The sequence below is a fragment of the Capra hircus genome, chromosome 16, assembly GCF_001704415.2.
Source record: "Capra hircus breed San Clemente chromosome 16, ASM170441v1, whole genome shotgun sequence".
NCBI classification, from domain to species: Eukaryota; Metazoa; Chordata; class Mammalia; order Artiodactyla; family Bovidae; genus Capra; species Capra hircus.
Window position 1 is genome coordinate 32,961,335 of NC_030823.1, and position 27,580 is coordinate 32,988,914.

The window sequence follows — 27,580 nt, forward strand, 5'->3', positions numbered from 1 at the left end:
CTCCTCACTGCGCCAACCTGCAGGCGCGCGCGGCCCCTCCCGCCGCACTCCGCCCCCTCCCGCCGCACTCCGCCCGAAGCCGACCCGGCCCAATCGGTGCCGCCGGGGGCCGGTGTGCTGAGCGCCAGCCCTGGACCGCAGGCGCCCGCACCCCGCGCCTCCGCCTCGCTCGCGGCGTCCCTCCTGCCCCATCTTCCTCCCCTCTTCTCCCTCTCCTCCCCCTCCCTCCCCGCCCGCTCCACCCCGCCCTGCCCGCGCTCGGCTCCCCCGCGCTCCCCGCGCCCGGCCCGCGTTCGCTCGCTCCTCCCTCAGCCCCGGCCGGCCTCCCGCACGCCCATCCCGAGCCCGCTGCGCGCCGGCAGCCGTCTGGTCATGTCAGGATGGAGATCCGGCAGCATGAGTGGCTCTCGGCCTCCCCCCACGAGGGCTTCGAGCAGATGAGGCTGAAAAGCCGCCCCAAGGAGCCCTCGCCGAGCCTGACCCGAGTGGGCGCGAACTTCTACAGCAGCGTCAAGCAGCAGGACTACAGCGCCAGCGTCTGGCTCCGGAGGAAAGACAAGCTGGAGCACGTAAGCGCGGCTCGCTCCCCGGGCCGCGGCCCTGCACCTGCCGCACGCGCACCCCAGCCCCGGAGCCGGTAGCGGGGACCCCGCCGGCGGCCCCGCTCGGAGCTGGGGCGTCCGAGTCCTCCGCCAGCCCGGAGCCTCTCCAGCACTTTCCTGCCCCGGGAAGGACTGGGTTGCGGGTAGGGGAGGGGCGGGGATGTTCCCTTCCGGCACTGCTTGTCCCTGCACACCTCGACCTCCCCGGGCTGCCACTGCGGGGAGGGGGGCGGGCGTCATTCGCAGTGCGTTCCTGGGGTGCCTGTGCGGGGAGAGCAAGACGGGGAACTGACCCAGTGTGGCTCCAGGGAGCCGGCGTGACACGGCAGTGGGCTTTATAGAGGGGCGTTTGCTTCCTGTCTTTAGGGGGCTATTTTACCCGGTCCAGAACTAACATGAACAAATCTGTAAAGTTGTCGCCGCTGGCGACTAGCCTGCGTCCACACACGATCCATTCGAGTTTTCTGCAGCGTATCCTCTGGGATGAGCAGGTGGCGGTCCTGTCTACCTGCGCCCAGCTAGGGAAGAATTTGCACATTGCAAGGAGAAACGGCGAAAGAAAGAGCAGGTCGCCCAGCTCTCGGGCGCGCCGCTGCAGGCTGGGGGGCCGGCGAGCGGGACCCCCTCCCCAAGAGTACGTGTTTCACCGGAAAGGTTGTTGGCGCTGGGGCTGAGCTCCTAGGGCTCGCCATTCGGGAGAGAAAAAGTCCTTCTAAAACGGTTTAGTGGATTCACAGTGTCAAATCTGACCCACCAGCATCTCCTTAACCAAATGTTATCATGAAACTAAGAGAATTATCTCAAGAGTGCAGAACAGCTAGCTACCGCCGGGAGGATGTCGTTTCTTCCCGCGGAGCTGCTTAATCCAAATTGGGTCTGTTAATGGAACGAGAAGGTTTCCTTGTATTTGGGTCACATCGCCAATTATGGTAGAAAGAGAAGAATAAGAACTTCTAGAACTCACACATCTACCGCCGCAAGGACCACCCCCTACCCGGAAACAACCCCCCCTCCCCCCGCCCCCCGGCTTCTCTTCTGGGCTTTTCAGCAGCAACTAGCATCCCAGGAGAAAGTGGGCAAAAGAGTATTTCTCTTACCCGATCTTAAAAGAAAGTCTTTGCCCTTTCTCTGAGGTCCTGATCCAGTCCCTAAAAGAGAAATTCAAAGATTTGAGTTGGGGTGCAGGCTGTCTTGTGTGTAGAGACAATTTCCTAACATCAAATGGATGTCTTAAATCCTTAAGACCATACAAATAACTGAAGGAGATTGCTAGGATGTAAGTTGTGTGAAAGGCAGCAGTGTCTGCTTAAAAATGCAACCTCCAGAATTAGTGAAGAAACCGGTGGTTATTAGTTCAAAAAGGACCAAATAGCACCTTCCTGTAACTTGACTCCTGGTGGTGTTCTATTATTTTAGTACTAGGGAGAATGGTCTACCCTGAGGATGCTGATAGAGTATATCTTCATTTGTTTCACTCTGAATGTGTGTTCATTTGCAGCTTGTGCTTTTAGCTGGTGGAGTTCCTTTATTTTCTTACTGAAAATCAATACTGCCACCTTCTATGACTATTGTCTTCTTGAATCACAGACATTGCACATATTATATTTAGATGGTTTCTCACTTTTAGATTTTCATTGAAAGTACCAAGTCTTACAGAGTGGGCCATGGCCGCCTCCCCTTAGTGGATGAGTATAGAATGCTCAGCACTTGCTGAGGATTAGAGACCAAGGAAAGTGAGATCTCGTTGTTTCCAGGTAAGGATCTATGCTTTCTTCTTCACTCAGATGCTCCAAAATAGAGCCTTGTACTTGGTTTTTGAAAAATTATCTCATTTGTTGTTTAAATCAAAGTCACAGTTTTGTTTGCTTCCTCAAATACGTTTCATGAAACATATTCTGTTCTGATGTTTTGTTCTACATACACTTGCTTTCAGTTAGGAATGGGGCTTTGCTTCTGGTGAAATTTTTGGTGATGTTCTCTTGCCCCTTTGAAACATCTATAAACATTTTAATGAAATAATATTTATGAAAGTGCTATGAAAAAGTAAATTAGTATAACAATGTAATTTTATCTGCATGCAGGCTCAGCTATCTTATGTTATATACACTATGATGTTTCAGGTAGTTTGAAGTTAATTTCTAATTACAAATCTAAAAACCTATAACAAATATATCCAAGTATATTATTGCCATGCAAAACATAAAAATATAATGTTGACTTTATAATAGACAGCATTCTGAACATATGTGACACCTTCAGATTTAGATGTTGGAAAGATTAGGATGAGTGTATCATGTGAAATTCAAGGGTGATGTACACTAGTTTGACCTCTTTGATCTGTCTAATCAAATGGATGACCATCATTTTTATTATGTTAAAAATGAGTAATTATAATGGAGATCATATGCATGAAAACAGCCTACTGTTCCTTTGCTCATGCTTTAAAAGCAAGTCTAGTATTAAGGGCATAAATAAATTATGGCTTCAAATGATTGCATGTTCAGTCATCTCAATAACGGAATTCCCCGAAATGAAATGTGTCAGTGTGTGAACTCTGTCCAGACTTCAGAGGCATTGCTTAATCTGAAAGTCAATAACACGATGTAAAGTGACAGCTGGAGAATATATTACCACTCAATTTGGTAAAAATGAGAATGGTTTATCTGTCATTTTCTAGTTTAAAGGCTACAGGACTAATCTCCAGGTTGGACAAAAGAAAAGTGACATGAATTGAATGATTAATAATTGGAATACATTCAACCCATCTTTCAATTGGATTCCTGGTATTGATTGGTTGATACTTCAGATGAATACCCATTTATGTGAGGGAATTCTTCTGTTCATAGTCATGATTAGAAGCTACAAAGAAGTTATATTTATACCATGAATTCTACTTGTGAATTTTAGGAAAAAGTAAAATTTCTGGGTCCTGTGTAGAGTGTTGTCTTATTAGCTTCAAATAGTGCTTCCAGTCCCCCTTCTAATGTCTATGTCAGAAGCTTTATGTGTCCCTTTTCATACTTTAATAAAACTGTGCTACACAAAAGCTGTTGAGTGATCAAGCCTTGTCCTTGGTCCCAAAGCTAAATCTTCTCTGGGGATCAAGAATCCAACATGGTTCATCATAAGCTATCATCTTGGGAGCTTGTCTGTGCTCTTGGTTCTTAGACTCTTTTGCCTCCTGTTGTGCCTGATACTTCCTATGGCTTTAAAAGGCATTAGGTTTGGGAGACAATGGAAGTCTTACTCTCTGTAGGATCCTGTATTTAATTTAGGTATAATGTACAAATGGAGGTTCCCTCGTGGCTCAGATGGTAAAGAATTTGCCTGCAGTGCAGAAGACGCAGGTTTGACTCCTGAGTCAGAAAGATCCCCTGAAGGAGGGCATGCCAACCCACTCTAGTATTCTTGCCTGGGGAATCCCATGGACAGAGAAGCCTGGTCGACTAGTGTCCATGGGGTCGCAGAGAATCAGACACAACTGAAGCGACTTAGCATACACACAGGTACAAATAAAGGTTATGATCTAGCAAACAAGAGCAAGTACGGGGCCACTTTTCCAACTCTAACCCCTCTGCTTTGTCAGGCCTCCCTGGGGTTGGGTCACTTTGAGAGTCACCATTTAATACAGTCTGGCTATCTCAGAGCACAGTATTATGTTAGGCTGGTGTCCTTTGGTGGTATTAATGTATACCTTGATTGACTTCTTTTTGTTGTTGTTTCTTTTTCACAAGCAGGGAGAGTTGCAGAGGCTACTCTGCTAAGTTGCTTGGCTTTATACTAGTTGTGTGTGTAGAGGTTTCTTGATGCTGTTTATGGAGATGGGGATGTCTTATTTTCTCTCCTGCTTGTTCAGTTAGCTTTTGTCAGATTGTGGTTAAGAGCAGAGCTCTGGTGAGATAGTCCTGGGCAAAGGACTCACCATCACCAGGATGTATACTCACAGTCCTCTGTAAGAAGTCACAGGTTTACCAGATGACTTAAGGAGACAGTCCATGTCTGTACTCCAGTGAGGTATAGTCCCCTTATGGCAGGACCTCAGTACTACAGAAGAATTTTTTCCTTACACTTCTCACTTGTGCAGGTTGGCACGTGTCTTATTTCAGGCTGGTATAACAGAATACCATAGACGGGGTGCCTTTTAAGCGTTTATTTCTCACAGTTCTGGAATCTGGGAAGTCCAAGGTCAAGTCTTAGCCAGATTTGGTGTCTGGTAAGGCCTGCTTTCTGATTCATAGGTAGCCATCTTTCTGCTGAGTCCTCGGATGGTGGTGGAGGTCGAGGAGCTCTCTGAAGACTATTCTGTTCATGTGGCACGCCTGCCTGCTCAGTCGCTTGGTGATGTCTGACTCTTTGCGACTCCATGGGCTATAGCCTGCCAGGCTCCTCTGTCCATGGGGATTCTCCAGGGAAGAGTACTGGAGTGGGTTGCCAGTTCCTCCTTCAGGGGAATCTTCTCAATCCCAGGATCAAACCCATGTCTCCTGCCTCTCCTTTGGCAGACAGATTCTTTACCATTAGGGCCACCTGGGAAGCCCCTGTTTGTGAACTCTGGCCTTACTATCTAATCACCTCCCAAAGGCCCCACCTCTAAAGGCCAGGATATTGAGGATTAGGTTTCAGCATATGAATTTAGTGGGTGGGGGTGGAGTGGGGGGCACATAAGCATCCAGACATCCAATCCATAGCAGAAGGGGATTTTCCACATCTTAGTTCCCTGGACTGCTGGAAGCTCCATCCTGGTCCTTGTTTTCATGATTGTCAAATCAGCTACAGGGAAGCTGGTGGATCCTGTAATGCCCTTCAGTGCTGCTACCCAGAAGTGATACATCTATTTGACTCATGGTTGTTGTTGGCCAAAGAAAGTTTCCTGGCCAAGTCTTGCTTGAAAGAGGGTGAAGAAGGGGGATTCAGCCAAGACCCAAAAGAAGGAAAGAGAACACCCATGACTAGCTCATAACCATGAGACATAAAGCTCTTAGCACAGCATATGGCCCATGTTCAGTGTTCAACACACAGAACCTATTGGTATAACTGCTACTCAGGTGTTGCCTAGCTGATCACACACACACACTCTACCAAAAAAGCTTCCACATTTTATATCTGAGATCAGCCTGTCTGCATTAGGGGCTTCCCTAGTGGCTCAGATAGTAAAGAATCTGCCTACAATGCAGGAGACCCAGGTTCGATCCCTGGGTTGGGAAGACCCCCTAGAGGAGGAAATGGCAAACCCACTCAAATATTCTTGCCTGGAAGAAATCCCAAGGACAGAGGAGCCTGGTGGACTACAGTCCATGGGGTTGCAAGAGCGACACAACTGAGCGACTAACACTTTTGCCGGCATTCTAGATGTGGACCCAGAGTGTATGGTTCCCTTTGTCAGTAAGGCTGGCTCGCTATCCTGGGCCCATTAAGTTGTCTCTCTGCTCAGCTTCTAGTTCATTTTCTGGGGGCCTAACTTTTTCCTTAGGATTTCCCTGGTAGCGCAGCTGGTAAAGAATCCACCTGCAATGCAGGAGACCCTGTTTTGATGCTTCCTCCTGCAGGATATCTTCCCAACCCTGGGATCGAACCTGGGTCTCCTGCATTGTAGGCAGATTCTTTACCATCTGAGCCACCAGGGAAGCCCCTAATGCAGGCAGGCTGATCTCAGATATAAAATGTGGAAGCTTTTCGGGTAGAGTGTGTGTGTGATCAGCTAGGCAACACCTGAGTAGCAGTTATACAGATGGGTTCTGGGTGTTGAACGTTGAACATGGGCCATATGCTGTGCTAAGAGCTTTATGTCTCATGGTTATGAGCTAGTCATGGGTGTTCTCTTTCCTTCTTTGGGGTCTTGGTTGAATCCGTCTTCTTTACCCTCTTTCAAGCAAGACTTGGCCAGGAAACTTTCTTTGGCCAACAACAACCATGAGTCAAATAGATGTATCACTTCTGGGTAGCAGCACTGAAGGGCATTACAGGATCCACCAGCTTCCCTATAACTGATTTGACAATCATGAAAACAAGGACCAGGATGGAGCTTCCAGCAGGCCTGGGCCAGTGGGCTCCTGTTTGCTCCCTGCCTGGCCATTCTGAGGCTGACTCGTATTCTTACTTTCTCTGTGGGTTCTGCTAGTAGAGATCAACTCCTTGCCCTATCCCCAATTTCTGCTTTCCTTCGCAAATTTGTGCTGCATGGTGCTCAGAAAGCCCTTTTAAAATTCAAAGAGAAAGCAGAAAAGAAACTGTAAAGAGAAGAAGCCAGAATTCTTAATGTTCATATTATAGTGAGCCTTAGTATCTTGCAAGGTTTAATAAGTGCCTCACTTAAAAAACAAACAAACAAAACAAAACACTCCTCAAAGTGTTAATTTTCACACTTAAATAGAATTTATGTTACCAGTGAATAGTAAATAAATATCAAGTGCACACTTGCCTCCTGGAGTAAATTATTCATATAAAGAGCAAAGAATAAATGGATTAGAGCAAACTTGATCACCATGGTCTAGGTTCATATTATGTAATGCCGTTTATGTCCCACAGAACAAATTCGTCCAAGTAATTATACTCCATGGAGCAGATCAGTCAAGCACCAGAAGACAGAGTTCAACCTAAGGGAATGAATCTTTAAAATATATCATTAAAAACCAACCAGCTAATCAACCAACCAACCAAGGAGGAAATATCCTTTTTTATGTTAATAGTATTTTTGGCCAGACTGGGTAAATTTTGTCAACATTAACATTTACCAGGATTATTTCCTGCGACTTTAGATAAACAGAATACAGAAAGCCTAGACTGAGGCAGAATTCCCTACCTTTCTAACCCATGGTCAAGAAATGAAAGTCTAGGTGTCTCTTGAGTATCTTCTGAAGCAGCCTCAGTGTTGTGTCCACTACTGTATTTGTCATTACTTTACATGGTGTATGTTTATAAAGGGCTAAAGGACTGTGGGTTGATATTTCAGTTTATTTTGAAGAAACGTTGACTTCTTTGAACTCTGGCTCATTGACTTATTTTTAACATAATTGCAGTCAGTGATATATCATATTAAATATATTTAACTTGAGAAGCTTAAGACCACGGAGTTAAGATTCCTTTTACTTCCCGTCTTCCGTGTAAGAGCCACTGCATGTTTCCTATGGTTAGTTTTTCTGAAAGTTTTCACTTCTTTTTGCAGATTTCTGTATCTGTCTCAGGTTTACAGCTGTGTCACAGTTTCCAGTTCTTCTGTTTTAGCTCCGAAGGTCAAGAAGTCTGATGAACCTTTTTAACTTCTGGAACAAGACAGTAGCTTGTTAACATAGTATATGTGATATGTTCTTGTACTGAATTGATTGATAGATGGCGCAATTAGGCAGAGAGAGAGTTTGTGGTAAAAACCCAGAGATGTTGCTCCATGTGTATGCATCGGGGACTTTTAAAGTTACTGATTGCCTCAAATTCATATGTACATATATCGTGCTGCAGGAGTTTAGAATACAGCATAAATGTCAGGGTACAGTTGGAATGCCACACAGTGGATGGAAAGAGACACCTTTTTACCAAAAATGTACACTTAAATTTTTCTCAGTGAAAGTGAAGATCGCTCAGTCATGTCTGACTCTTTGTGACCCCATGGACAGTACAGTCCATGGAATTCTCCAGACCAGAATACTGGAGTGGGTAGCCTAGCCCTTCTCCAGGGGATCTTCCCGACTCAGGGATCAAACCGAGGTCTCCTCCATTGCAGGTGATTCTTTACCAGCTGAGCTATCAGGGAAGCCCAAGTTTTTCCTTAGAAACAGAGACAAAAGAGCTCCCATTTCTAAAATCACAAATCAAACTGGTAAGCAGGGCTTCTGAAGAATAAGAAGAACATGGCAAAATTTCTCAGGTAGACATAGGTCCATTGGAAAATCTCACTGATGTCTAGCATATGAAATGGGCCCAAGCTGGACTACCCGGCCGGTTACCATGGGACTCAATGTCGTAGCAGTTGGGTGATAAGTATGAGTTTATATCCTCTAGAGTAGACACTGAACCTTGTGGATATATTATTTTTCTGCATTGAGCTATAATTGTGCTCCTGCCAGTAAGTTGTTAGGTCTATAACAGGTAATAACATGAAGAGTTAAGTTGAGAAGATGGGACTCATTGAAATAAAAAAAAAAAAACAAACACTGCCATACTCATCATCAACAGATATTTATTGAGAATGACTTTAATGTGAAAGATATCTTGTTAGGAGATTACGAGGACTTTGACTCAACAAGCATTTATCTGGCATATGTACTATGTTTCAAACAGTAGAGAGTATACAGAGACCAAAGCAAGTCTTTACCCTCCCTTAAGATGCTTACAGTTTTTATAAATACAGTTATAATATGATTACAGTGTTATGAATAATACAGAAAAATGCAAAGTAGCATAAAACTATCTTCAAAGGACTTAGTTTAGACAAGGCTAAAATAGGCAATGAATCTTGTGATATACTGATTACATATTGTAACAAAGTTAAATTTATTCTAGTAACGCAAAGTTGATATAAAAGTTGAAAGTCAATCTAATTTATCACATTAAACATGAAAATAAACCTGTATGTTAATAAATGAAGTAAAAGTGTTTGTTGAGATTCTATACACAGGTATGATAAAATTCTCAATAAACTGGAAATAAAAGGAAACTTCATTATTCTGATAAAGAGCTTCTTTAAAAAGATGAGGAAACTATGAAGTTAACTTTATTAACTGTCAAGTTAATGGTGAAATACTTAAAAATACCTTCCTGGATACTGAGGCCTGGATGGCTACCATCATTAGATCTATTCAGCACTGTACAGAAGGTCATAACCAATGCAATAAAGTAAGAGTAAGAATTCAGAAGGAAATAGTAAAAGTTACTATGCAAATTAAATTAGGGAAAAACATTACAAAATAAAACTAAAACCTGTTACCGTTTACATTGGCATAACAAGATCAAATATTTAAGGAGGCTGATAAGACCTCTTTTTAATTCTCTCCCAGATGGATCTGTGTAATTCTAATTAAAATCCCAGCAAGTTTGTATTTGTTGAAAGTGATTCTAAAATTTATATGAAAATGCAAAAGGCCAAGAATAGCTAAGAGAATCTTGATGAAGAGCAAAGTTAGTCAACGTTCCAGATAGCAAACCTAGATTAATTAAGCAGTGTGGTATTGGTGCAAGGGTAAATGAATAGATCAACAGAGTACAGAAACGGACGTGTGTATACTTTATTATTGATAGGTTCTTGATTTATGACAAAAGTGGCCAGCATAGAAGCACAGAGGTGAAAAGATGGTCTTTTTAAAAAAATGGTGTTGAGTCATACATCTATATTTTTAAAAAAAATGGTTTGTTTTTCACACTATACACAAATGTGGGTAAAGAAAGCTTCACTCTAGGCAAAGTTTTGTATTGGGCCTTAGGGCTTCCTTGGTGGCTCATACAGTAAAGAATCCGCCTGCAGTGCTGGAGACCTGGGTTTAATCCCTAGGTTGGGAAGATCCCCTGGCGAAGGGAAAGCCTACCCGCTCCAGTATTCTGGCCTGGAAAATTCCATGGACAGTACAGTTCATGGGGTCTCAAAGAAGGACACGACTGAGCAACTTTCACTTTGCTTTGCATTAAGGAGCCTAGGAACAAGAGCTGCTGGATGTAGGAACGGCCTGAACCAAGGCTTTTGAGTGGAATCTGAGCTAGAAAAAGCCTGTATGGAAGTATGACAAGTATGACTGGAGGACAGGGTTTGTTTAAGGGAGTGTTGGGTGTGAAAACATCCATAGTGGTAGGTAAGGACAAGACCAGGGAGGACTTGAGAACTGGAATTGTAAGCTGATAATGCTCAGCTTTATTCTGTAAGCAAACAGGAGATATTTTAGTAGATACTTATTCAGAAAACCTGCTGGTGGCTTGCAGTGTTGAAGAAGGAGAGCCTGGAGGAGGGGACCGGTGTAAAGTCTCTTTTAGTGGTAGAGCTGAAAAGTAACAAAGGAATGTGGTGACAAGTAGAAAAATTGGGGAACAGATGCAAGAAATATTGTGAAGTAAGATAAGAGTTCATCAGGGAGAGATCCCTTGTCATCTAGTGGTTAAGATTTGGTGCTTTCATCAAGTGGCAGGGTTCCATCTGGGTTGAGGAACTGAGATCTCACAAGCCCACGGCACACATCACCCCACCAAAAGTGCTACTCCAGTAAACACTTGTATTATGATAAAGTGAAACAGCCTTATTAAAAAAACAAAGAGAGTTCCTGGGGCTTGGTGCTTGACTGTAGGTGAGGAGTCTGAGAAAGCTCATCAATTTAGCAAATATTTATTGAGTGCCAGCATGTCACAGAAATTGTGATTGGCATGACGGATTCAAGCATGAACGGATTCAAGCATGAACTCTCAATAACATCTTGAGAGTTGGAATTCTGCCTTCCTCATTTTGAAATCTTGGATCCAAGCCATTGTTATTATCTTGATTCAATAGCATCAGTATTGTTAATAGTATCAATATTATGATCACAATTAACAGAGTCCAATTTCTGCTCTCTTTAAGGAGCTGAGCTCAAGGCTTGAGAAAATTCAAATGTCTGTGATTGGGCCTTTGACATCAGGTTGTTTATGATCTAGTTTTTCAGAACTCAGCTTAAATGTTTTCACTTCTAAACCTAAAGTCCAGTTAAATACACCTTTTATGTGGTCCCATTAACGGTGTACCCTTAATGCCCTTCAGAATGCCTGGTAGACATCCAGTGTTGACTGACTTGATTATTGAAAGAGTGAATGAATTAACATGTCCTTAGCAGGGCAGGTGGGACTTATACACAAGTGAAAGAATAAAGTAGCATGTCCTACTTGACAGATAAATGGCAAGATGTTAAATGCAAGAAGAGTTCAGTAGGAAGAAACACCAGAAGCTCCATGAGAAACTCCTGAGAAGTGTTATGATTAAATAACAGACAAGGAGAAGATAACAGACAAGGCTGCCTCTAAACCATCTTTAGTTTATTTGAGATTCTATCCATTCTTTTTAAGACTTGGGACGTGAGAGTTTTATGGCCACTTTAGTGGCCTATTCCAGTATCTAATGCTATTGTTTACATGATTATTTTTTGTTGTTTTTTTTTTATATCTATATATCTTGGTTTTTATTAATCAAGGAGAATATTAACTTTTAAAGTTTCACAAGTACCATGGTCTAACTTTTTGCCATGCCTAAATCTGCTGGTTCATTACTTAGCCTCTGCCCTGTTTTGGCAGAGTACAGTCAGTCAGAGACTGTAAGATACTCTATGGCAGGGAATGTGTCAAAACTGCCAAAATCTGCTTAAAGACCTACCACTCTTGATCATTAAGAATCTCCTACCATGACTTCCTGACTTGTCTGTTTCCAAATTTTTTTTTCGTTCTCCAAGATCTTTTTTCTGCAATCCATGACTTATGCACACATTGCTTAAAATCTGTCCTATAAGATTCCAGGTACATCTTTTAAAAAAAAAATAAACTTTTATTTTGGAATAACTAGATTTATGGAAAAGTTGTACAGATAATAGAGGTGTTTCTTATGCATCCCTCACCCCAATTTCAGTTTCGTTTAGGATTATAATAAATTTCAAACTCCAGATTTCATTAGAACTTCACCAGTTTTTAATGACCTTTTTCTGTTCTAAGATCCCATGCAAGGCAATACATTGCATTTAGTTGTCATGTTTCCGTAGTCAACCTCTGGTCTGTGACAGTTTTTGTTTACAGCCTTATTGAGGCATAACTGACAAAAAATTGTAAGATATTTAAAGGATTCCCGCCACTGAGTTAATGAAAGCATCCATCACCTCACTTACTTATTGTGTGTGTGAGAACATTAAAGCTTTACTCTGAAAGCAAAGTTAAATTATATCATGGCGTTATCATTGGTAATCACTATGTTTGTATTGACTGTTGTTGTTTAGTCCCTAAGTCGTGTCCGACTCTTTTCCCACTCCGTGGACTGTAGCCCACCGGGCTTCTCTGTCTATGGAAGTCGGCAAGAATACTGGAATGGGTTGCCATTTCCTTCTCCATGGGAATCTTCCCCACCCTGTGTCTCCTGCATTGGCAGGTGGGTTCTTTAACACTGAACCATCAGGAGAGCCCTGTTTATATTGATCCTCAGACCTTATTCATCTTATAATTGAAAGTTTACACTTTTACTGACCTTTCCCTATTTTCCACACTCCCGAGGCCCTGACAACCACTCTTCCACTATCTGAATATGTGAGTTTGAGTGGGATTTTTTGTTGTTGTTTTGTTTTTTCAGATTTTCATGTGGTATTTGTCTTTGTCTGGCTTACCTTACTTAGCATAATGCATTCAAGTTCCTCCATATTTTTTGTAAATGAAAGGGTTTCCTTTTTATTCATGGTTAAGTAATATTCTGTGCATTCATGTATCACATCTTATCTATTCATTCACCTGCTTATGGACACTTAGGTTGTTTTCATATCATGGCTACTGGAATTAATACTGTAGTGAGCATGAAAGTGCAGATATCTCTTCAATATCCTATTTTCATTTCCTTTGGATAAATACTCGGAAGTAGAATTGCTAGATCGTACAGTCGTTGCATTTTTAATTTTTTGAAGAATTGCCATACTGTTTCCCATAGTGGCTGTACAAGTTTATATTCTCACCAGTGGTGCTATAGCGTTTCTTTTTTTCAATATCTTCACTAGCACTTGTTGCTTGTTGTCTTTTTAAAATTCTAATCATTCTAACAGGTGTGAAATGATATCCCATTGTGTGTGTGTGTGTGTTTTATTTTTAATTGTGGTTTTAAGAAGCATTTCCCTGATGATTAGCGATGTTGAGCGTATCTTCAATTACTTATTGGCCATCTGTGTGTCTTCTAAGAAAATAAAAAGTCTATTCAGATACTCTGTCCCTTTTTAAAATCAAGTTGTTTGTTCTTTGCTGTTGAGTTGTATGAATTCTTTGATTATTAACTCTTCATCAGATATATGATTTGCAAATATTTTCTCCTATTTGATAGGCTGCCTTTTCATTTTGTTGGTAGTTTCCCTGCTGTGCAGAAACTTTTTAATTTGATATAGTCTAACTTATTTATTTTTGCTTTTGATGCTTTTGCCTTTGATGTCAAATCCAAAACATCATCACCAAAACAGACGTCATGGAGCTTACAGCCTAGGTTTTCTTCTAGAAGTTTCGTGATTTCAGGTCTTAACATTCAAATCTTTAATCCATTTTCCATTATTTTTTGTGTGTAGAGGTCCAGTTTCATTTTTTGCATGTGGCTGTTGAGTATGATGTTAGCTCTGAGATTATCATATATGGCTTTCATTATGTTTGAGGTACATTCTTTCTACCTATATGTATTGAGAGTTTTTAGCATAAATGGATGTTGAATTTTGTCAAATGATTTTTCTATGTATATTAAGATGATCACATGGTTTTTTTTTTTAATCATCATTTTGTTAGTGTAGTGGGTCACATTGGCTGATTTGTGGACAGTGAACCATACTTGCATTCCTGGAATAAATCCTAGTTGATTATGGTATTTTTAAAGTACTGTTAAAATTGGTTTGCTGATATTTTTGCATCTATAGTCATCAGGGGTACTGGCTTCTAATTTTATGTTCTTGTAGTGCCTAACATGATTTATTGAAGAGACTGTCCTTTCCCCAGTATATAGTCTTGGCCTTTTTGTCTTAAATTAACTGACAACATATACATGGGTTTATTTCTAGGCTCTCTATTCTGTTCTGTTCATCTGTGTGTCTTTATGCCAGCACCATAGCATTTTGGTTAGTATAGCTTTGTAAAATAGTTTCAAATCAGGGAGTGTGAGGCCTCCAGCTTTGGTCTTCTTTCTCAGATTGTTTTGGATTTTTGAGGTCTTCTGTAGTTCCATATGCATTTTAGAATTCTTTGTGTAAAAATGCCATTGGAATTTTGATAGGCATCACATTGAATCTGTGTATTTCTTTGGATTGTGTGGACATTTTCACAATGTTAGTTAATTCTTCCAATCTGTGAGCATGAAATAGCTTTCCATTTACTTTTGCCTGCAGTTTTTTTCAGCAGTGTCTTATAGTTCTCAGTAAACAGGCCTTTCACCTCCTTGGTTAAATGTATTCTTAGGCTTTTTATTCTTTTGGTTGTGATTATACATGGGATCGCTTTCTTAATGTTTCTGTTAGCTCATTGTTTATGTATATAAACACAACAGAATTTTGTTTGTTGATTTTGTGCCTTGCAACTTAACTGTATTTGTTTATTGCATCTAACACTTCTCATTCTGTCTGCCCTCTGGGGACAGAATGATTGGATGGGATCACTGACTCAATGGACATCAGTCTGAGCAAACTCTGGGAGATTGTGAAACCTGGTGTGCTGCAGTCCATGGGGTCGCAGAGTTGGACACAACTGAGCAACTGAACATTTCTTTGGTGAAGTCATTGTAGATGTTTATGTATTATATCATGTCATTTGCAGATAGAGACAATTTTACTTCTTCCTTTCCAGTTTAGATGCTTTTTATTTCTTTTTCCCACCTAATTGCTCTGACTTGGATTTTTAGTACTGTTTTGAATAAAAGTATCGAGAGTGAGCATCCTTATTTTTGTTCCCATTCTTTATCTTAGAGATAAAACATTGAGCTTTTCCTGTTGAGTATGATGTTAGCTGTGAGATTATCATATATGGCTTTCATTATGTTTGAGGTACGTTCTTTCTACCTATATGTATTGAGAATTTTTAGCATAAATGGATGTTGAATTTTGTCAAATGATTTTTCTATGTATATTAAGATGATCACATGTTTTTTTTTAGCATCATTTTGTTAGTGTAGTGGGTCACATTGGTTGATTTGTGGACAGTGAACCGTACTTGCATTCCTGGAATAAATCCTAGTTGATTATGGTATTTTTAAAGTACTGTTAAAATTGGTTTGCTGATATTGTTGCATCTATAGTCATCAGGGGTACTGGCTTCTAATTTTATGTTCTTGTAGTGTTTTTGCCTGGTTTTGGTATCAGAATAATGCTGGCCACAGAAAATGATTTTGGAAGTGTCCCATTCTCTTCTGCTTTTTGGAAGAGTTTGGGAAGTATTGGTGTTAATTCTAATACCAGTGTTTGGTAGATTTCACCAATGGAAACATCTTGTCCTGGACTTTTGTTTTATGGGAAAAAATTTAATTAGTAATTCAGTGTCCTTACTAGTAATTGATTGTGTAGATTTCCTTTTCCTCATGGTGCAGTATTGGTAGTTTGTATGTTATCATGCATCTGGTCCCATCACTTCATGGCAAATAGATGGGGAAACAGTGGAAACAGTGTCAAACTTTATTTTTCTGGGCTCACTGCAGATGGTGATTGCAGCCATGAAATTAAAAGACACTTACTCCTGGGAAGGAAAGTTATGACCAACCTAGATAGCATATTCAAAAGCAGAGATATTACTTTGCTGACTAAGGTCCGGTCTAGTCAAGGCTGTGGTTTTTCCAGTGGTCGTGTATGGATGTGAGAGTTGGACTGAGAAGAAAGCTGAGTGCCAAAGAATTGATGCTTTTGGACTGTGGTGCTGGAGAAGACTCTTGAGAGTCCCCTGGACTGCAAGGAGATCCAACCAGTCCATCCTAAAGGAGATCAGTCCTGGGTCTTCATTGGAAGGACTGATGCTGATGCTGAAACTCCAGTACTTTGGCCACCTCATGCAAAGAGTTGACTCATTGGAAAAGACCCTGATGCTGGGAAGGATTGAGGGCATGAGGAGAAGGGGACGACCGAGGATAAGATGGCTGGATGGCATCACTGACTCGATGGACGTGAGTCTGAGTGAACTCCGGGAGTTGATGATGGACAGGGAGGCCTGGTGTGCTGTGGTTCATGGAGTCACAAAGAGTTGGACACGACTGAGTGACTGAACTGAACTGAACTGAACTGATGTTATTCATTTCTTACTGATTGCCCAGTTTATGTCAAAGGGTGGCCTGCAATGTTTTCCTCTGAGAGTTTTATAGTATCTGGTGTTAAATTTAGGTCTTTAATCCAATTTGAGTTCATTTTTGTGTGTGGTATTAAAGAATGTTCTAATTTCATTTTTTTACATATAGCTCTCCAGTTTTCACAGCATCATTTATTGAAGAGACTGTCTTTCTTCCATTGTACAGTCTTACCTCTTTTGTCACAGATTAATGGCCATAGGCATGTGAGTTTATTGCTGGGCTTTCTATCCTGTTCCATTGATCTATATTTCTGTTCTTGTGCTAGTATAATACTGTTTCAGTCACTGCAGCTTTGCAGTATAATCTGAAGTCAGGGAGCCTAATTCCTCCAGCTCTTTTTCTTTCTCAAGATTGCTTTGGCTATTCATGGTCATTTGTGTCTACATACAAATTTTAAGATTTTCTGTTTTAGTTCTGTGAAAAATGCCATTGGTAATTTGATGGGTATTGCCTTGAATCTGTAGATTCCCTTGGGTAGTATAGTCACTTTGACAGTATTGATTCTTCCAATGCAAGAATGTGGTATACCTATCCATATACCTATCCATCTGTTTGTGTCTTCTTTGATTTGTGTCATCATTAGCATCTCAAAGTTTTCTAAGTACATATATTTTGTCTTCTTAGGTAGACTCATTCCTAGGTACTTTTATTCTTTTTGATGCAGTGGTAAATGGGATTGTTTCTTTCATTTCTCTTTCTGATCATTATTGTTCGTGTATGGAAATGCAACACCAACAATTTATTTTGTATCCTGTATATTTATTTTGTATATTTATTTATTTTGTATCCTGTATATTTATTTTGTATCCTGTACCTTTACTGAATTCATTGATGAGCTCTAGTAGTTTTCTGGTAGGATCTTTGGATTTTCTATGTACCATATCATGTCATCTGCAAACAGTGAGTGTTTTACTTCATTTCCAATTTGAATTTCTTTTATTTCTTTTTCTTTTTTGACTGCTGTGGCTAGGACTTCCAAACTATGTTAAATAATAGTGGCAAGAGTGGAATCCTTGTCTTTTTTCCTGCTCTTAGAGAAAATGCTTTCAGTTTTCTGTAGTTGAATATGATATTTGCTGTTGGTTTGTCATATATGGCCTTTATTATGTTGAGGTGTGTTCCCTCTTTGCTCACTTTCTGGAGAAGTTTTGTCATAAATGGGTGTTGAATTTTGTCAAAAGCCTTTTCTGCATGTTTTGAAATGATCATGTAATTTTTATTCTTCAACTTGTTGATGTGGTGTATCACATTGATTTGTAGATGAAAAAATCCTTGCATCCCTGGGGTAAGTCCTACTTGATTATGGTATATAATTCTTTTAATGTATTGTTGGATTTGGATTGCTTGAGGATTTTTGTGTCTATGTTCATCAGTGGTATTGGCCTGTAGTTTAATTAATTTCTTTATTTTTGGTGTCTGTGTCTGGTTTTTGTATCAGAATGATGGTGGCTTCATAGAACAAATTTGGGAGTATTCCTTCCTCTGGAATTTTTTGGAATACTTTCAGAAGGATAGGTATTAACTCTTCTCTAGATGTTAGATAAAATTCACCTGTGATGTCATCTGGTCCTGGACTTTTGTTTCTTGGGAGTTTTTATATCACAATTTCAATTTTAATACTTGTGATTGGCCTGTTCATATTTTCTGTTTCTTCCTCATTCAGTCTAGGAAGATTGTGCCTTTCTAAGAATTTGTACATTTGTTCTAGGTTGTCCATTTTATTGGCATAAATTGCTTGTAGTAGTCTCTTATGATCTTTGTGTTTTTGTGGTTTTTGTTGCAACACCTCCTTTTTCATTTCTAATTTTATTGATTTGAGTCCTCTCCCTTTTTTTTTTTTGATGAGTCTTTTATCTTTTCAAAGAGCCTGCTTTCAGTTTCATTGATGTTTTCTGTTTTCTTTTTCTCTATTTCATTTTTTTCTGTTCTGATCTTTATGGCTTCTTTCCTTTTAATGTCTTTGGATTTTGTTGTTCTTTCTCTAGTTGTTTTACATGTAAGGTTAGGTTGTTTGAGATTTTCCTTATTTCCTGAGGTAAGACTGCATTGCTGTAAACTTCCTCTTAGAAATGCTTTTGCTGAGTCCCATATTTTTTAAATTGTCATGCTTTCATTTTCATTTGACTCTAGGTGTTTCTTGATTTCCTCTGTGATTTCTTCAGTGAGCCTTTGGTTGTTTAGTAGCATGTTGTTTAGCCTCCACATCTTCATGTTTTTTATAGTTTTTTTCCTTGTAGTTGATTTCTAATCTCATAGCTTTGTGATTGGAAAAGATGGTTGATATGATTTCAGTTTTCTTAAATTTACTGAGGCTTGCTTTGCGGTAAAAAGTTTGCATGTGCTCATTCCTGGAGAATGTTCCCTGTGCACTTGAGAAGAATGTGTATCCTGCTGCTTTTGTTTGGATTGCTCTATAAATATCCATTAAATCCGTCTGATCTAATGTGTCATTTTAGGCCAGCGTTTCCTTATTGATCTTCTCTCTGGATGATCTGCCCGTTGATGAAAGTGAGGTATTAAAGTTCCCCACTTTTGTTACTATTATTGTGTTACTGTTCATTTCTTCTTTAATGGCTGTCAGTATTTGCCTTATGTATTGGGATGCTCCTCTGTTGGGTGCATACATATCTACAATTGTTATATTACCTCCTTACATTAATCCCCTAGTCATTGTTTAGTGTACTTATTTGTCTTTTATAACAGTCTGTATTTTAAAGTCTTATTTTGTAGGAGTATTGCTACTCTAGCTTTCTTTTGATTTCCACTTGCATGGAATATCTTTTTCACTCCCTCACTTTCAATCTGTATGTGTCTTTAGAGCTGAAGTAGGTCTCTTGTAGACAGAATATATACAGGTCTTGTTTTTATATTCATTCCCTCAGACTATGTCTTTTGGTTGGGGCATTTAATGCTTATACATTTAAGGTAATTGTCAGTTTGTATTTTCCTACTGCCATTTTCTTCATTGCTTTGGATTTGTTTTTATAGGTCTTTTTCCTTCCCTTCCTTTTTTGTTCTCTTGTGACTTGATGTCTAATTTCAGTGTTGTGTGTGGATTCCTTTTCCTTTTTTTTTGTGTCTGTATCTATTGTAGATTTTTGGTGTGTGGTTACCATAAGGATTTGATATAACAGTATATATATAAACAAGATTGTTTTAAATTGTTGGTCTTTTAAGTTCAAATGCATCTCCAATATCCTGCTTTTGTGCTCTGCTTTTCTCACAATTGTTGGTTTTGATATTATATTTTTGTCCAAATGATTTCCTACTTTTGCCTTATGTCTGCCTCTACCGATGAACTCTCTCATTGTAATTTTCTTACTTCTGGTAGTTGCTTTTCTTTCCCACTTAGAGAACTGCCTTTAATGTTTGTTGGAAAGCTGGCCTGATAGTGCTGAATTCTCTTAGATTTTGTTTGTCTGTGAAGCTTTTGATTTCTCTGTGGAATCTGAAGGGAGGCTGCTTAAAGTCTTCCTGACCATGGCCCTGCCCACTGATGCCGGGGGGTGTGTTTCCTCCTTTTTGGTGATTTGGCCTGAGGTGTCCTAGCATTGGTACCTATATATAGGCTTTGGGATGATGCTGGGTTTTGAGGAGAAATGATGGCTTCCAGGAGGGTTCATGCCAGAGAGTACTCGTCAGAGCTATAGCTGCCAGAGTCTTTGTCCCTGCAGTGAGCCACAGCCAGCACCCCCACCTCTGCTGGAGACCCTCTGATAGTAGCATGAAGATCTGGCCCAGGTTCTTATGAGGTCACCAGTGTTTTTCCTTGGGTCCTGCTGTGCACTAGAGCAGGTGTGTACCCTCCAAGAGTACAGTTCCTGTTTCCCACAATCCTGTAGAATTCCTGTGATCAAACCCTGCTGGCCTTGAAAGCCAGCTTTTCTGGGGGTCCCCTCCCATTGCCAGACCCCCAGGCTAGGAAGCCAGATGTTGAGCTTAAGACTTTGACTCCTGTCAGAATTATTTTCCAGTTTGTCATCCATCCAGTGGGAATGCAATTTGATTTGATTGTGATTGTGACCCATACTTTGTTGTTATGGCTTCTTCTTTGTCTTTGGGTGCGGGGTATCTTTTTTGGTAGATTCCAGGATTTTTTTTTGTTGGTGGTTGTTCAGGAGTTAGTTGTGATATTGGTGTTTTTGTAAGAAGGAATGAGCTTACATCCTTCTTTGCTATCTTGCTGGCCTCTTGGGGATCTATTTAAAACAGCTGCCTCTGCAATGCCTATATGAATTTCCATTTTACTAAAAGGGTTGTGTCAGTAATCTTAAGAAAAGTGAGAAATCTTAAGGGGCTCTTGCCTGATCACTTCTTTATGCTTCAGTAGTGGCCACTAGTCCCCCTCAGCTCCTGGAACTCCACCTAGAGCTTCCAGAAATATCAGGCTCCCAGGTGGAACCTGCCATGGACAGCAGCTGAGGCACTGGGCCATGGGGTGTGCTGACTGCAAAGTGCACTATATTCTCTCATTTCCTTTTTGGTTTCTTCTTTTACCTGTTGGTTATTCAGTGTCTTTTAAAAATCTTCATGTATTTGTGAATGTCCCAATTTTCTTTTAATCGACTTCTCCAGTTCAGTTCAGTCACTCAGTCGTGTCTGACTCTTTGCAACCCCATGGACTGCAGCATGCCAGGCCTTCCTGTCCTTCACCAGCTCCCAGAGTCTACTCAAACCCGTGTCCACTGAGTCGGTGATGCCATCCAACCATCTCATCCTCTGTCTAGTTTTGACTTCTAGTTTCATCCCATTGCAGTTGGAAAAGATGCTTGATATGATTTCAGTCTTCCTAAGTTTATTAAGACTAGTTTTTTGGCCTAGTGTATGATTTATCCTAAGAGTGTTCTTTGTGTACTCGAGAAGAATATATATATGCTAATATTTGATGGAATGTTCTATAATGTCTGTTAAGTCCATCTGTTCTGGTGTGTAGTTTAAGTTCAATAATTCCTTATTGGTTTTTCTGTTTGGATGATCTTCCCATTTTTGAAAGTGAGATATTGAAATTCCTTAATATCATTACACTGCTGTCTATTTCTCCCTTTTGGTCTGTAAATATTTCTTATATATTGAGGTGCTTCTATGTTAGGTGTATGCATGCATTCATGCATGCTATGTCACTTCAGTCATGTCTGACTCTTTGCAACCCTATGGACCATAGGCCACCAGGCTCCTCTGTCCATGGGATTCTCCAGACAAGAATACTGGGGTGTTTTGCCATGCCTTCCTCCAGGGAATCTTCTCAACCTAGGGACGGAACCTGCATCTCTTATGTTTTATGCATTGGCAGCTGGGTTCTTTACTAGTAGTGCCACCTGGGAAGCCCCATGTTGGGTGTATACATATTTACATACATCAACATGAACTGACCATAGGTATATATGTGTCCTTCCAATCGTGAACACCCATCCCAACTGCTTCCCACCCTATCCCTCTAGGTTGTCCCAGAGCACCTGCTTTGGGGGCCCTGTGTCAGCCATGGGACTTGCACTGGTCACCTGTTTTACACGTTGTGATGTATGTGTTTCAATGCTGTCCTCTCAGTGCCCCACCCACTTCTTTTCCTGCTGAGTCCCAAAGTCTGTTCCGTGCGTCTGTGTCTCCCCTGCTGCCCTGCATGCAGGATCGTCAGCACCATCCTCCTAGATTACATATGTGTCAATTTACAGTATTAGTCTTTCTCTTTTCGACTTAGTTCACCTGTATCACAGGCTCTAGGTTCATCCACCTCGTTAGAACCGACTCAAATGTGTTGCTTTTTATAGCTGAGTAATATTCCATTGTGTACGTATACCACAGCTTCCTTGTTCATCTGCCTATGAACATCTAGGTTGCTTCCATGTCCGAGCTATTGTAAATAGTGCTGCAGTGAACATTGGGGTACGTGTGTCTCTTTCAATTCTGGTTTCCTTGGGGTATATGTCCAGCAATAGGATTGCTGGGTCATATGGCAGTTCTATTGCCAGTTTTTAAAGGAATTTCCATACTGTTCTCCATAGTGGCTGTACCAGTTTGCATTCCCACCAACAATATAAGAGGGTTCCCTTTTCTCCACACCCTCTCCAGCATTTATTGTTTGTAGACTTTTTGGTGATGGCCATTCTGACCAGTGTGAAATGATACCTCATTGTGATTTTGATTTGCATTTCTCTAATAATGAGTGTCTTTTCATGAGTTTATTAGCTGTCTGTATACCTTCTGGAGAAATGTCTGTTTAGGTCTTTTGCCCACATTTTAACTGGGTTGTTCATTTTTCTGGTATTGAGTTGAATGAGCTGCATGTATATTTTGGAGAGTAATTCTTTGTCAGTTGTTTCATTTGCTATATTTTCTCCCATTCTGAAAAGCCTCTGCATTTAAAGAATTGATAGACATGGATTTACTGGTGCAGTTTTGTTACTTGTTCTCTGGTTGTTTTTTATTTCTTTCTCTCTCTTTTTCTTCCTGTGATTTATTCATTTTCAGTAATGATAATGCTTAGATTTCTTTCTTGTGATCTTTGTGTACCTATTATATGTTTCTGCTTTGTGATTATAATGAGGCATATATAAAATATATTTATAACATTATTTTATACTGATTTCAACAGAAGTTTGAACTCATACTGTATTTTTATACAACTTTTGTGTTTTTGATGCCATTATTTACTTTTTTCATAATGTGTACCCATTAATAAATTTTTGTAATTATAGTTGTTCATATGGTTAAGGTAGTGATTTCCTTGTTTTGTTTTCCCCTTTCCACATACTAATGTTTGTAAGTGAGGCATTAAGTGCCAGGACCCCATATTCAGAAACTCCTAGACTATGGAGTAGCTACATTTATTATTCAGAATTCTTCTGTAAGGAAGATGTATCTCTTCCTCCCTAATATTTGTTGTTCAATGACTTATTTATATCAGTAGATCTCTTGGATATTTATTTTATACTGTGGGTAAAATCCAATTCTATGGGGTTTTTCTTTCATTTTATTCCTTAAATTGTTTCTGCTTTGGCTCTTAGGAGCTGTTTGTCTCTCTTGGAAATGCCTCTATCTTTGTATTATTTGAATACTTCCTTTATTACTGGCACTACAAAATGCTACAAGCTTATTTTATATTTTTCCTGCCTCTTCCTAATATATTCTTAAAGATATTTTCACATATATGTTTAAAAAAGAGATGTTTCATTTTTAGTTCCAGCTAGGTCTACTCTTAAAAGACTATAATAAGAGAAATGCTTAGTAGTTTCATATATCAAAGTTTAATATGCATATTTTGGTAAAAATCAACATCTTCATTTGTACTTTAAATCAAAGTCCTGAAATATTTTATTTATAACCCCATACATAAATTCTCATTCTGATGATGGAAAGAAATATTAAGCAAATTATAGGGCATGCTGAGTGGTATAGATTTTATGTTCTAATATTGTGTGTGATATGCATACACACACACACACACACACACACACACACACACACACACACCTCTTTGTGTATATAGATATTTTCATTCTTTTTTTCCCAGAGTTAGTGGTCTGTTGGTGGGGAACCAAATTTTGTGTTTGGGCATCAATAATCCTTTCCCTGATTTCCATTTTGCCATTATTTTTCCAGCTTATTTGTTCCTGCTTAGATACTTGATTTGTGTGTGAAAAGGGGCCTTTCATTGTCAGCCATCATGGTTTCCTGTTTTCTGAGCCAGGATGCTGTCTCCTGAGATTTTAGATCCCCTTTGAAAGTTTACCTGGAATCTTTTCAGCATCAGCCCACTCACACTTAGATAGCATCTCCAAGCAGAACCAAGAAAAGAATGGGCAGAAAGAGAAGGAAAATATGGTGTGATAGGCATTGAAAAGCTTCGTAAGTGAAGCACTCCGAGGTAGAGACTTGCTGTGATATTTCAGGAGTGTGACAGTATGGAGAATGTATGTTTGTCTTTGGAGTCTCCCATCTCTCATTTCAAGATGGTTCTTGCTCGCTGTAGTCAGCCTGCGTCCCTGTGCTGCTCCTGACAAGCCACAAGTAATTCTGCTTTCTCATCCACCTAAGTTCCTATTTATACCATGAAAGTAGACGTGTGTGTGTGCGCGTGCGTGGGCGCGCGCATGCGCGCAGTTGCTCAGTCGTACAGGACTCTTTGAGACTGTGTGGACTGTAGCTGGCCAGGCTCTTGTGTCCATGGGACTTCCCACACAATAATACTGGAGTAGATTTCCATTTTCTCCTCCCGGTATCTTCCCTGACCCAGGGATTGACCCTGCATCTCCTGCATTGCAGGTGGTTTCTTTACCACTGAGTCACTAGGGAAGCCCAAATGTAGACATATTGGTTGCTTATTTGTAAAGGTATCCCTGAAACCCCAAAATGAAATGATCATTATGGCTATAGCTTTTTCATTCTAGAAAGTACTGCAAAAATGGAGTAATGGCAGTTACTGGGATAGCAGTTCCCAGGGCTTTGCTGAAAGTGGTCTGTGAAAGAAGTGCTTTACCATTATTTCGCCCATTTTCTTTAACAAAAACAAAGTTGAATAGGGTGCTCATATATCTTCTGAGTGGAAAGGAGAAAGAAAGAAAAGTAGTTGCTCGGGGGCTGTGTGAGCAGATGCAAATGAATTGGCGTTAATACTGATGGAGCATCAACAGTGAGCAGTGTTCAGACAAACATTCAAAATGGACAAGCACTTGCTCCCTATGCATTTTATATATGTTTGCTTTATTTTATTAGGGTAACTTTTTTCTACTTGGATACCTCACTTTACCTAATTTTATATTGGGTTTAGAATAACTGTCACAGAATTGGTATTCAGTTCAAGGAAAGACAGTTGGCAGGTCTGAGTAGAATATCATGTGTGAAGTGGTTAGTCAGGCAAAAAGTTTACAGATGGAAGTGAATTATTGGGGCTGGAAAATGTACTCACCTTAGTTTTGTCTCTTATCTCTTTTTTTAAGAGCATGTGAAAACTCACCAGTGTGGCAGTTTTTAAAGTGCCTCCATGCTTCTGATTGGGGGCTTCAAATGATACATGTAGTTATTTTCACTTGTTCATGTAATGAAAAGTTTATGGGAACGAAACTTAGAACCTATTATTGGTGACAAAATATTTGAATAGAATTGCTGGTCAACAGTAAAAGGAAATGAATTAAAAAATTCTTCATTAGTAAGTAATGAAGTAATTCTTCATTACTAAAAAGGAAAGTTAAGTGTCTTTTATGGAGAAAGAATAGTGACTACTTATATTCATTCATTAAATTTAATTTCCACTAAAATAAGTAGGCCAGTACCTAACCTAGCACCTATTCTGGGTCTCTTGCTTCCATGTTTTGCACTAACATGCAAGAAGATAAATAGGCTTTGGAGTAAGACTATTGGGTGGCTAGTTGTCTTGTTCATCTAGAAGGACATTTCCTTTTTGATGTGGGCAAAGTAGGTTTCTAGTTACATTTAGAAGTTTGTCATTTTAGACAGTGGACTTGTTTGAAAGAGAAAGAGACTTAATGTAATCTTTGCCAGATATAATTCCAAGTAGTTGTGCAATCTGAGAAAGATATTTAGGTAAATGGATTTATCATTTTGCATTAACATTTATTTATATAGTGTGGGGTCATTATCCACAGGGTATAGACAGTCACATGGATAATTTAACATTTTATTCACTGTCGCTATCTTAGAGAGAAAGGACAATTATTCTAACAAGGAAGGATTTTTCTAGTATAGCACCTTCCTAAAAAGAGCTGGGGGTTACAGCAAAGTTGTGTTGAAATGTAGAGGCTGGATGGTCAACTAGCCTTGCCTACTTCTACAAAACACCCACATTCATGTCTTAGAAGTTTATAAATTACCACAAAAAGTTGAATTTCAGGGTTGCTTGTGAAAATTTTTAGACCAAAAATATTAAATCCCTAAATGCCAAAGTCTTGCTGTTCTTACAGCTTTTCTTAACCAGAAACAAAATTTTGAGTTTTAAGATTTGTAGTAACCAGGGATAAAAAGAATTTTAGACATTAGTATGGTTAAAAGCTCATTCTTATAAGTAATTTGACTGTCTGAGAAGAGATAAACTCCAGGGGTAGACTGTTATATCTGGGAAATGGTGCCCTTGCCAGGGGTTCTGTTTTCTGCTGCCCGCAAGGCCATGGTGTCCACCTCTCACCCCTGGTGCAGCCCCCATTGAGGTGATTTTTGTATTGTGATGCTGCTCTTCTGTCCTCAGAGACACTTCCAGATGCTGAAGCTGGAGCTACATTGAGGCTGGCATTGCCTAACTTAATGTACTAACTTTCTTTAAGCTAACTTCTGTCAGTACACTGATGCTACTCTAGTAAACGGCAAAGACGCTCCTCATCCCAGTATTGTGCTACACACTGAGCCGTTGTTTGAAGGCAGTGCTGCCTTACACTTCTCGTGCCTTTGAGATGGTCTGTGGAAACATCAGCTTTGCTCTAACTGCCCCCTTTCTCCATGGCACCCTATTACTTCATGGAAGCAGAGTTTTAAGGCAGAACCAAGGATAGGAAATGTATCTTTCTAACAATAACCCCTCTTGTCCAGTGCCCAGGATATATCCTGATTTCTTATTCTTCATTTTAGCATGAATTCCATCCTGGGAAGCTCATTAGTCCTCTTGCTCTAGCCCTGGAAAGTTAAAGTGTTAGTTGGTCAGTTGTGTCTGACTCTGCAAACTCATGGACTTAGCTTACCAGGCTCCTCTGTGCATGGAATTCTCCAGGCAAGAATATTCGGGTGGGTTGCCATTCCCATTTCGAGGGGATCTTTCCTCCCCAGGGATCAAAGCCACATCTGCATCTCCTGCATTGGTAGGTGGATCCTTTACCACTTGAGCTACCTGGGAAGTCCTTCCGTAGTGCGTACAAATTCTCCAGTCTGCCTGGGCTCAATCCTAGAGGTCCCACAGAACTCTGTCAGAATTTTATTTTCTTTCTTAGAGTTAAATATTCATGGGCAACAAGCGTGAGTGTCTCAGTAAAGTGAAATTTCCTATTCAGATCATTTTTATACT

At 40.2% G+C, this 27,580-nt stretch overlaps 1 protein-coding gene across 1 annotated transcript in view; it reads left to right on the forward strand.

Annotated features, from left to right (window-relative positions):
* PLD5 (phospholipase D family member 5) overlaps positions 325-27,580 on the forward strand; it is a 415,451-nt gene continuing 388,195 nt past the window's right edge. The window contains exon 1 of the mRNA XM_018060274.1: positions 325-569. Within this exon, the coding sequence (XP_017915763.1) occupies positions 381-569 (189 nt within the window). The 5' untranslated portion in view covers positions 325-380. The remainder of the gene's footprint in view (positions 570-27,580) is intronic.